At 35.7% G+C, this 13,157-nt stretch overlaps 1 protein-coding gene across 1 annotated transcript in view; it reads right to left on the reverse strand.

Moving 5' to 3' along the window:
- Positions 1-12,071, reverse strand: part of LOC102805172 (integrator complex subunit 3-like) — a 43,076-nt gene extending 31,005 nt beyond the window's left edge. Inside the window, exons 1-6 of the mRNA XM_006822255.3 lie at positions 11,906-12,071; positions 11,410-11,493; positions 6,365-6,448; positions 6,010-6,123; positions 5,726-5,810; positions 718-784 (exon numbers count right to left, since the gene is read on the reverse strand). Of these exons, the coding sequence (XP_006822318.2) occupies positions 718-784; positions 5,726-5,810; positions 6,010-6,123; positions 6,365-6,448; positions 11,410-11,493; positions 11,906-11,977 (506 nt within the window). The 5' untranslated portion in view covers positions 11,978-12,071. The remainder of the gene's footprint in view (positions 1-717; positions 785-5,725; positions 5,811-6,009; positions 6,124-6,364; positions 6,449-11,409; positions 11,494-11,905) is intronic.
- Positions 12,072-13,157: the final 1,086 nt, after the last annotated feature.

Consider the following 13,157-nt stretch of genomic DNA (forward strand, 5'->3'; position numbering starts at 1 on the left):
AGAAAGGTAAGTGTAAACAGCCACTGGAATGAATGAATGAATGAAGGCTGCTTGTCTAACCATGCCCTGTGAAAAGAAAGGTAAGTTTAAACAGCCACTGGAATGAATAAAGGCTGCTTTGTCTAACCATGCCCTGTGAAAAGAAAGGTAAGTGTAAACAGCCACTGGAATGAATAAAGGCTGCTTTGTCTAACCATGCCCTGTGAAAAGAAAGGTAAGTGTAAACAGCTACTGGAATGAATAAAGGCTGCTTTGTCTAACCATGCCCTGTAAAAAGAAAGGTAAGTGTAAACAGCTACTGGAATGAATGAAGGCTGCTTGTCTAACCATGCCCTGTGAAAAGAAAGGTAAGTGTAAACAGCTACTGGAATGAATGAAGGCTGCTTTGTCTAACCATGCCCTGTAAAAAGAAAGATAAGTGTAAACAGCCACTGGAATGAATGAAGGCTGTTGTCTAACCAATCCCTGTGAAAAAAGCATAATGCAACAGAAAGGTATAGCAATGACAGTCCAATGTCATATGCTTGTCACTGGCAATTTGACCGGTTATATCTCACTGAATTATTATGGAAATTGGATAATTATTATGTATATTATTGCAATCAAAATCTAATGACATATGCACATTATCCCAATGAGATATCTGTGGAAGTGATATACACTGAACATACATCCAGAGACAAACAGACTAGAAGTCAAATTCACTGATTGACTTACCTATTCCCAGATAAGACATCTAACATAGACTCTGCTAACCAAATATTCTTGGGTGTTACATCTCCACCTAGTGACAAATCAAAGTAACCTCACTACAGAATGGTATTCAAGAAGAAATGCCATATTCATCATGGAGAAAGAATAATGGGTTAGAAACATATCCTACAATGGTTAGACATGTCCTAGGACTGCACACACCAACATCTGTACATATCCTACAATGGTTAGACATGTCCTAGGACTGCACACACCAACATCTGTACATATCCTACAATGACTAGACATGTACTAGGACTGTACACACCAACATCTGTACATATCCTACAATGACTAGACATGTACTAGGACTGCACACACCAACATCTGTACATATCCTACAATGGTTAGACATGTACTAGGACTGCACACACCAACATCTGTACATATCCTACAATGGTTAGACATGTCCTAGGACTGTACACACCAACATCTGTACATATCCTACAATGGTTAGACATGTCCTAGGACTGTACACACCAACATCTGTACATATCCTACAATGGTTAGACATGTACTAGGACTGCACACACCAACATCTGTACATATCCTACAATGACTAGACATGTCCTAGGACTGCACACACCAACATATGTACATATCCTACAATGGTTAGACATGTACTAGGACTGCACACACCAACATCTGTACATATCCTACAATGGTTAGACATGTCCTAGGACTGTACACACCAACATCTGTACATATCCTACAATGGTAAGACATGTCTTAGGACTGTATACACCAACATCTGTACATATCCTACAATGGTTAGACATGTCCTAGGACTGTACACACCAACATCTGTACATATCCTACAATGGTTAGACATGTACTAGGACTGCACACACCAACATCTGTACATATCCTACAATGACTAGACATGTCCTAGGACTGCACACACCAACATCTGTACATATCCTACAATGGTTAGACATGTACTAGGACTGCACACACCAACATCTGTACATATCCTACAATGGTTAGACATGTCCTAGGACTGTACACACCAACATCTGTACATATCCTACAATGGTTAGACATGTCCTAGGACTGTACACACCAACATCTGTACATATCCTACAATGGTAAGACATGCCCTAGGACTGCACACACCAACATTTGTACATATCCTACAATGGTTAGACATGTCCTAGGACTGCACACACCAACATCTGTACATATCCTACAATGGTTAGACATGTCCTAGGACAGTACACACCAACATCTGTACATATCCTACAATGGTAAGACCTGTCCTAGGACTGGACACACCGACATCTGTACATATCCTACAATGGTTAGACATGTACTAGGACTGTACACACCAACATCTGTACATATCCTACAATGGTTAGACATGTACTAGGACAGTACACACCAACATCTGTACATATCCTATAATTGTAAGACATGTACTAGGACTGTATACACCAACATCTGTACATATCCTACAATGGTTAGACATGTACTAGGACAGTACACACCAACATCTGTACATATCCTACAATGGTAAGGCATGTCCTAGGACTGCACACACCAACATCTGTACATATCCTACAATGGTTAGACATGTACTAGGACTGCACACACCAACATCTGTACATATCCTACAATGGTTAGACATGTCCTAGGACTGCACACACCAACATCTGTACATATCCTACAATTGTAAGACATGTACTAGAACTGTACACACCAACATCTGTACATATCCTACAATGGTTAGACATGTACTAGGACTGTATACATCAACATCTGTACATATCCTACAATGGTAAGACATGTACTAGGACTGTACACACCGACATCTGTACATATCCTACAATGGTTAGACATGTCCTAGGACTGCACACACCAACATCTGTACATATCCTACAATGGTTAGACATGTCCTAGGACTGTACATACCAACATCTGTACATATCCTACAATGGTAAGACATGTCTTAGGACTGTACACACCAACATCTGTACATATCCTACAATGGTAAGACATGTCCTAGGACTGTACACACCAACATCTGTACATATCCTACAATGGTAAGACATGTACTAGGACTGCACACACCAACATCTGTACATATCCTACAATGGTAAGACATGTACTAGGACTGTACACACCAACATCTGTACATATCCTACAATGGTAAGACATGTACTAGGACTGTACACACCAACATCTGTACATATCCTACAATGGTTAGACATGTCCTAGGACTGTACACACCAAGATCTGTACATATCCTACAATGGTAAGACATGTCTTAGGACTGTACACACCAAGATCTGTACATATCCTACAATGGTAAGACATGTCCTAGGACTGTACACACCAACATCTGTACATATCCTACAATGACTAGACATGTCCTAGGACTGTACACACCAACATCTGTACATATCCTACAATGACTAGACATGTACTAGGACTGCACACACCAACATCTGTACATATCCTACAATGGTAAGACATGTCCTAGGACTGTACACACCAACATCTGTACATATCCTACAATGGTTAGACATGTACTAGGACTGCACACACCAACATCTGTACATATCCTACAATGACTAGACATGTCCTAGGACTGTACACACCAACATCTGTACATATCCTACAATGGTTAGACATGTCCTAGGACTGCACACACCAACATCTGTACATATCCTACAATGGTAAGACATGTCCTAGGACTGCACACACCAACATCTGTACATATTCTACAATGACTAGACATGTACTAGGACTGCACACACCAACATCTGTACATATCCTGCAATGACTAGACATGTACTAGAACTGCACACACCAACATCTGTACATATCCTACAATGACTAGACATGTCCTAGGACTGCACACACCAACATCTGTACATATCCTACAATGGTTAGACATGTACTAGAAATACACACACCAACATCTGTACATATCCTACAATGGCTAGACATGTCCTAGGACTGTACACACCAACATCTGTACATATCCTACAATGGTTAGACATGTCCTAGGACTGTACACACCAACATCTGTACATATCCTACAATGGTAAGACATGTCCTAGGACTGCACACACCAACATCTGTACATATCCTACAATGGTTAGACATGTCCTAGGACTGCACACACCAACATCTGTACATATCCTACAATGGTTAGACATGTCCTAGGACTGTACACACCAACATCTGTACATATCCTACAATGGTTAGACATGTCCTAGGACTGCACACACCAACATCTGTACATATCCTACAATGGTTAGACATGTCCTAGGACTGAACACACCAACATCTGTACATATCCTACAATGGTTAGACATGTACTAGGACAGTACACACCAACATCTGTACATATCCTACAATTGTAAGACATGTACTAGGACTGTATACACCAACATCTGTACATATCCTACAATGGTTAGACATGTCCTAGGACTGCACACACCAACATCTGTACATATCCTACAATTGTAAGACATGTACTAGAACTGTACACACCAACATCTGTACATATCCTACAATGGTAAGACATGTCTTAGGACTGTACACACCAACATCTGTACATATCCTACAATGGTAAGACATGTCCTAGGACTGTACACACCAACATCTGTACATATCCTACAATGGTAAGACATGTACTAGGACTGCACACACCAACATCTGTACATATCCTACAATGGTAAGACATGTACTAGGACTGTACACACCAACATCTGTACATATCCTACAATGGTAAGACATGTCCTAGGACTGTACACACCAACATCTGTACATATCCTACAATGGTAAGACATGTACTAGGACTGCACACACCAACATCTGTACATATCCTACAATGGTAAGACATGTACTAGAACTGTACACACCAACATCTGTACATATCCTACAATGGTTAGACATGTACTAGGACTGTATACACCAACATCTGTACATATCCTACAATGGTAAGACATGTCCTACGACTGTACACACCAACATCTGTACATATCCTACAATGGTAAGACATGTCCTAGGACTGCACACACCAACATCTGTACATATCCTACAATGGTTAGACATGTCCTAGGACTGTACACACCAACATCTGTACATATCCTACAATGGTTAGACATGTCCTAGGACTGTACACACCAACATCTGTACATATCCTACAATGGTTAGACATGTCCTAGGACTGCACACACCAACATCTGTACATATCCTACAATGACTAGACATGTCCTAGGACAGTACACACCAACATCTGTACATATCCTACAATGGTAAGACATGTCCTAGGACTGCACACACCAACATCTGTACATATCCTACAATGACTAGACATGTACTAGGACTACACACACCAACATCTGTACATATCCTACAATGGTTAGACATGTCCTAGGACTGCACACACCAACATCTGTACATATCCTACAATGGTTAGACATGTCCTAGGACTGCACACACCAACATCTGTACATATCCTACAATGGTTAGACATGTCCTAGGACTGTACACACCAACATCTGTACATATCCTACAATGGTTAGACATGTCCTAGGACTGCACACACCAACATCTGTACATATCCTACAATGGTAAGACATGTACTAGGACTGCATACACCAACATCTGCACAGGCCAGCAGTAATTAATATGAGGTTATTAGGAGGATAGTGCAAAGTACGTACAAAGACAGTACAGTGGGAGTATCGTACAATGCGCACCAGAGGTTGATGCAACCACGTTTAGAACAGAATTAGCGAACTTCTTGTGTGGGGTCTGGTCAACCCCTGGGGGCAGCCATGTTTGTTTTTTATTATTAGAGGGTGCTTACACACATGATCGTTCAATATTTGGAATTTGCGTTCCCTAATATGGTAGGATGAAAATACCCAGTGCAATACCGCAAAATTACAGCACACTGTAACTTATGGCGTTTCAGTGAGAGATGTATATTAATAAATAATAAAATATATCCTACCTGATATTTGTCTAAGTAATGATGAACAAATGCCATCAGTTCCTACAACAGAGTTCTTCACCAGCTCACGCACCACCCAGATCAACTGAAGTAAAACAAAATGTTGCACTGATATATGAATCAAAGAAACCTGTGAAACTATGTAAAAAAAAACAAAAAATGTATTAAGTTTGTTCAGTGAGTTGAATATATATGATTTTGAAGAAATTGAACATGAGCACTACCCCCGGTAACTTGGTTTCCGGGAATGCAAGACATTGACGTAGGAAGAAATGTGCACTTACCTGGTTTCGAGATTTTTCACTGACCCTGAGGAATTTTCCAAGAACAATTTCATTAATTTTTAAGATAGTCAGCCCCATTCCATCTCGAGTTATTAGTGCCAAATCTCTGTAATTCTGAAAAAAACATTATTATATTTTCAAAAATGAAATAGACACTCGAACATTTACAGTGCATACACTGAAAACAACTGGTACAGTTATCTTCCAAACTCACACAGGTTGCAACAATATTGAAATCGTTCAGAAGTTTACTGGGTTGACGATTCAAAATTATGATTTTGCAAGTTGTGAAATTAAATTGGTTAGAACACAAAGAACTTGTTAACACAGAAATGAGACCATATAAAAATCTTACCTTTGGTGCTGATGGTGGATCAATCAAAATACTGTACAATAAACCTAATGTAATATCTTCATGTTGTGGCATTCCTTTGCAAACCTACACGTGGTACAAGAACACAGCAAAAATATAACCAATGAAAACAAATTTCACTGATAAAGATATAAAATCTATGGTGTCTTGTGCTCTAAAAAAAATATTCCTTCTCATTATCCTTATAAATCAACCAGTAAAACTACATGTACTTAAACCTTTACTACTGTAAATGCATCAATTATTCACTGGGTTTTAATTTTGCTGATAAGTAAAATCTGCGAAATTAAATCTTTGTTAACATGTAAAATAACAATAAAACACATTGTTTTCTCAACAAATTTGTGAAATTGAAACACATTGAATATGCTCAAAACATCAAAATAGTGAAATTAAATGTCAGTGAAAATAAATGGTTCTACAATATTTGACAATGCTTTAGCCAAGATTTAAAAATTAACAAGTCAATGTAAATGACAAACATGTACACTGTAGTTCTGATAAATAAATAAATTAATTGCCTTTGACATTTTGAAATTATGTGAATCATTGAAATGTATTTTGTATATATATATATATATATAGATTTATTTTTGTACATATATATTTATGTTTTTGAATACTGTAAAATGCTTTATTTTTGCTGGAGGAATGATTCAGTGAAAATAAAATCCAGCAAATACATGTACATCCTATTTTCTACAGTTTACGTTTAACTCGTCAGAAATCAGTGAAAATAAATTCCATACAAAATACCCAAACAGTTTATTCAGCGAAAAATAATTCCATCTACAATAAAATGCAATTTGCATTCATTGCAATTTGCAATACTGATGACAATGCACAAAATTGCCTAAGCAGACCTCAACTCAGCCATGACTTTGGGATTGAACCATTGTTTTTCACATTTCTTCCTCTGAAAATGTTGAAAAAACACAGAAAAAAAATCTATCAAAGTATTGGTATGAAGGTGGCCAACACTCTAATTAAAACAACAAACTCAATGATGAGTATTGTTATCTCAACTGATGATTTTGTTATTATATTACTATGTCGAACACATTTATACCATCGACTCATGAAGCAATCAGCAACCCACCATATGTGACACTCAAGTTTTAATGACACTGAACAGCATTCCTTCCAAAGTCTGGCGTGCATCTTAGACTATAATTAGTCTTAATGAAAAATATTTCACATCAAATATTTATTTGTAGAGTAGTCCATTTTTGATTGTAAAATGGACGGTGACTTAATGAAAACAATAAAATCCATAGAACTGTTCTGTGACATTCAGCAAAACTAAATTGTGTTGACACTATGACATGTTTACTAGTAACCCTTGTAACAAACAGAAAATCAAAGAAATCTAAACGTCACAAAAAAAAGTGACCTGAATCAAATCATGAATCTAATGTATATGCATCAGTACGCTATCAAGTGAAATGTCAATACTAAGTTGACAAAATCGACCTAGATCCAGAAAACGAAGACAAAATGACCACCAGTCCATTCATTGTTAATGAATTGAAAAACAAAATGATTAGCACAATTATGTATTGTATTTGTACCAACTTTAAACTGAGAATACAATCTTATTTGGTTTTATTGGGAACAACATACCAATACAAGGTCTTGTTCAAGAGATTTCAAACAATGGTTGGTCAACATAACAGAGAATGCCATGTATACAAAGCTCAAGCCATTAGTGCCACTGGAGTTTGTTCAAATCTTAAACAAGCAGCCTGTCGGCTGAGATAGCTCCGCTGTTAGCAATGCACATGGCAATTAAAGAACAGAAGATATCATTAGAAAATGAACAAATCTGAGAGAGGTCCACATGTAGTACCTATATGTATAATATATCAAAGCAATTGGACTTGCGGTTTTCAACAAGAAGTCGAAAATATCACTTTTTACCAAAAATTACAAAAATATTCATCAAAATTAGAGAATTAAAGATATCATTATGAAATGAACAAATCTGAGAGAGGTCCACATGTAGTACCTATATATGTAATACCAAAGCAATTGGACTTGCGGTTTTCAACAAGAAGTCGAAAATATCACTTTTTACCAAAAATTACAAAAATATTCATCAAAATTAGAGAATTAAAGATATCATTATGAAATGAACAAATCTGAGAGAGGTCCACATGTAGTACCTATATATGTAATACCAAAGCAATTGGACTTGCGGTTTTCAACAAGAAGTCGAAAATATCACTTTTTACCAAAAATTACAAAAATATTCACCGAAATTAGAGAATTAAAGATATCATTACAAAATGAACAAATCTGAGAGAGGGTCACATGTAGTACCTATATATGTAATATCAAAGCAATTGGACTTGCGGTTTTCAACAAGAAGTCAAAAATATCACTTTTTACCAAAAATTACAAAAATATTCACCAAAATTAGAGAATTAAAGATATCATTACAAAATGAACAAATCTGAGAGAGGGTCACATGTAGTACCTATATATGTAATATCAAAGCAATTGGACTTGCGGTTTTCAACAAGAAGTCGAAAATATCACTTTTTACCAAAAATTACAAAAATATTCACCAAAATTAGAGAATTGAAGATATCATTACAAAATGAACAAATCTGAGAGAGGTCGACATGTAGTACTTATATATGTAATATCAAAGCAATTGGACTTGCGGTTTTCAACAAGAAGTCGAAAATATCACTTTTTACCAAAAATGACAAAAATATTCACCAAAATTAGAGAATTAAAGATATCATTACAAAATGAACAAATCTGAGAGAGGTCCACATGTAGTACCTATATATGTAATATCAAAGCAATTGCACTTGCGGTTTTCAACAAGAAGTCGAAAATATCACTTTTTACTAAAAATGACAAAAATATTCACCAAAATTAGAGAATTGAAGATATCATCATGAAATGAACAAATCTGAGAGAGGTCCACATGTAGTACCTATATATGTAATATCAAAGCAATTGCACTTGCGGTTTTCAACAAGAAGTCGAAAATATCACTTTTTACTAAAAATGACAAAAATATTCACCAAAATTAGAGAATTGAAGATATCAACATGAAATGAACAAATCTAAGAGAGGTCTACCCAAGGTACATATACACCAAGTATCAAAGCATTCAGGCTTGTAGTTTTCAAGAAGAAGTCGAAAAAGTAAAACATTGACACGAACGACGACGACGGACAATCACTCATATGATAAGCTCCGCTCGACAAAGTCGACAGCGGAGCTAAAAATTTAAATTAGGAAAATAATTGACAAAAAACACACATAAAATAAAAAAAAAGCTTAGAAAGAACTCCCCTGTATTGGTAGAATGAAGTACAAATAAGGAATAATGTATTTACTAGTTTCATTAAAATTTGATGAGTGGTAAGTGCGGTAGTACATTGTACCATGGAAGGTAGTAGGACAGGATAATACTATTCTCCCATGTTCCATGGTCGCTTTGATGTATTTACTTGATAACCATTCCCATAATGAGATTACATGAACAGTTAGCATTAAGCTCTGAGGCAGTCAGAGTTTTTCCAAAGTCACACAACATGACCAAATCACAGATCCTAGCACCATTTACCGTAGTTCACACACAATGTATTATTAAAGGTCAGTTTGTCATAAATTGACTGGTAACAAAATGGTGAAGCTGGCGAAAGTATTGTGTAAAAATCATGTATTCATGTTGCACATGTCATTGACTAATCTTATCTACGTGTCTGGTACAAATCTCCACTTAGACCTTTCAACAAGCAGCCTGTCAGCTGAGATAGCTCCACTGTTACAAAATGTAGCAATGCACATTTCAATTAAAGAACAAAAGATACCATTAGAAAATCAACAATTTGTATAGTATCAAGCAATGGGACTTGCTGTTTTTAACAAGAAGTCAAAAATATCACTTTTTACCAAAAGTTACGAAAATATTTTACAAAAATTAGAGAATTAAAGATATCATCACGAAATGAACAAATCTGAGAGAGGTCCACATGTAATACCTATATATGGATTATCAAAGAAATTGGACTTGCGTTTTTTAACAAGAAGTCGAAAATATAACTTTTTACCAAAAATGACAAAAATATTCACCAAAATTAGAGAATTGAAGATATCAACATGATATGTCCAAACCTGAGAGAGGTCTACCCAAGGTATCAAAGCATTCAGGCTTGTAGTTTTCAAGGAGAAGTCGAAAAAGTAAAACATTGACACGAATGACGACAACAGACAATCACTCATATGATAAGCTCCGCTCAACAAAGTTGACAGCGGAGCTAAAAAAAAACTTCATGAGACAACCTGATGTGTGTTTATTAGTTTTCAAACTGAAATAATTTTACTACGGGAATGGAGCAGTCCAAGTGTTTTGTTTCTAGTGGCATGCCTTGTCAATGAACTATGACATTATGTGAATCGTTCTGTGTATGTATACTGTTGCATATTTTCTGATGTTGCAGTCAAGATTTCTTTTCCAGTCACAAAAATCACGAGTCTAACCCATTTTGTTGATGATGGGTTGAAAGGAAAAATAGACAATGGTGATAAGACTTGAAACAAAAAGCTTGTAACAAGGGAAACAAAAGATATAAATCGGGTTAAAACTAGTCCTCTCTCCTGTCCTTTTAGTACTGAAGTTATCTGTGGAGCACCTATAAATTGGTTAATTTAAGCAAATTAGAAAATTATTAAGCACAAAATTCAACCTTTGTACTAAGTTTCATTAGTTTAATAGTACACGAGAAAAACGTGAAAAAGGCTTAAAATTGGTTAATTAATATGCAAATTAGGTCATTAATTTGTACAGAATTTCAACCAAAAAGCAATTTCTAAGCAATTTCCCAGAACATCTATGTACTAAGTTTCATCAAAATCTGATAATAGGTTCTTGAGATATCTGTAGAACAGACACACACACAGAAGCACACAGATTCAAAAAGGAATAATTAGAATAAGAAAAATGAAAAAAAAAAAATCCTATTAGATTTGATTTCAATCAGATTGAATACATATGTACTTACATGTGCATTGAGAGCATCATGAGTTTCCCTCTCTGATAACCCTCGTGTCAGATCTAGGAGTGTAGCATAGCCACGTTCCATACGCTAACAAAGCAAAAACAATAAAAACAATTACCTACAATAAATTAACATCAGGCTTTGAAATATGTACAACTCCTAAAATATATGCACGGGGGTTACTGTGCAAATGTCTTTAATCTGTCTTTGTTTGTGAATTGCTGGGGATATTTTGTTTATTTACCTTTGTGACATAAGATGTAAAGTTGTAAACCACGGGATTTATTTCCAGTGTCTTTAAAGATATGATATACAAAAGTTATGTTTTTCCCTCGAATATTTGGTTGTCGAATGTTGACCCAAATAAACTTCCAAAGTTTGTAGCAAGTAAACAGCGACACCAGCGTCGTATAAATGGCAGGATACCCCAGCAGCTGTGTAATTTCAGTATCGCCAATACTACTAGCATCGTACGGCGACAATCTAAAATTATACATACCTCTTCAATTTCATCTTTTGGGTCTAAGGTATTAGCGCTAAACAATCTTGATTTCGGTGGTTTTTCATCCATGTTGCAGCTGAAAGTGCCGGCTTATTAACGAAAACCTGAGAGCGAACTTCCGCACTCACGACTCTGCCATGGTACTGTCTTGTTTGAAGCCCCCCAAGACGTGCAAAAATGGCAATGCGGCGTTTGACTATATATCGATGTGATGGGTGGTCGCGTGTTAAGTGCACGTAGATTGGTCGGAATTTTTGGCATTTGCATACAACGAAGCAACGAACGTAAGACCTTATTATGAAAATTAGTGGTTCGCCATTGTTTTACATAGAACATTAAACACTAGAAAAATACTTTTCAAATTAGAAACTAGTCCTCAAATTATCAAAGACCTTGCTTAGCTTTTTTTGCTTTTTTAAATATTTACTCAAAACAAAATGGGATTACGTATTTATAATAACAAAGTACAAAACGTATAGTACTAATAAAATTAAATACACAGAATTAAAAGAAAAAATACACGCCATACAATACATCAGATTTTAATCAGATTGATCAAAAACTAATTCTTCAGCCAATCATGTGTGAACAGAAATGGAACCTCACTTACGATCAATAGTGCATAAAAATAGCCATTACTCATTTAGACATTATACTCAAATCTAATGAACGTTTCACTGATACAATGTCAGATTTAACAGGTTGGGAAGAAAACTCTTCATATTCTGAATAAACTAAAGTGCACTGAAGTAAATAACATAATCCTTACATTGAAAATATTTTAAACCAATTTTACTTTATAGTTCAGAAATCTGGGGATTAGAATTTCAAACTGTCTGTAATAGGAACAACAACTGACAAAGTAAATAATAAATGTAGCAAGTTTTACAAATAAACAATTGAACTAATTATTCAATCATGGAGAAAACAATTAAATAAAAAAGAGGGGAACAAACTTAGAACATATAGTATATTTAAACAAAAATTTGAATTAGAAAACTATCCGAATGAAATGAAAAACTTCAGCCAACGTAGAGCAAAGTTCACGCTCAGTGACCACAACCTTGAAATTGAATTGGAAAGGAAGAGTAAACCAAAAAAACCAGAAAATGAAAGAACTTGCAAAAAGTGCAATTCAGATCAAATTGAAGATGAAATGCATTTCATCTTAGATTGCAATTTCTATGAAGTAGAGAGAAAACATGTCTTGAAGTATTTAAAAATGACTTGTCCAGAATGGAAAGCTTTG

This window comes from Saccoglossus kowalevskii, chromosome 13 (assembly GCF_978046115.1).
Source record: "Saccoglossus kowalevskii chromosome 13, keSacKowa6.1, whole genome shotgun sequence".
NCBI lineage: Eukaryota > Metazoa > Hemichordata > Enteropneusta > Harrimaniidae > Saccoglossus > Saccoglossus kowalevskii.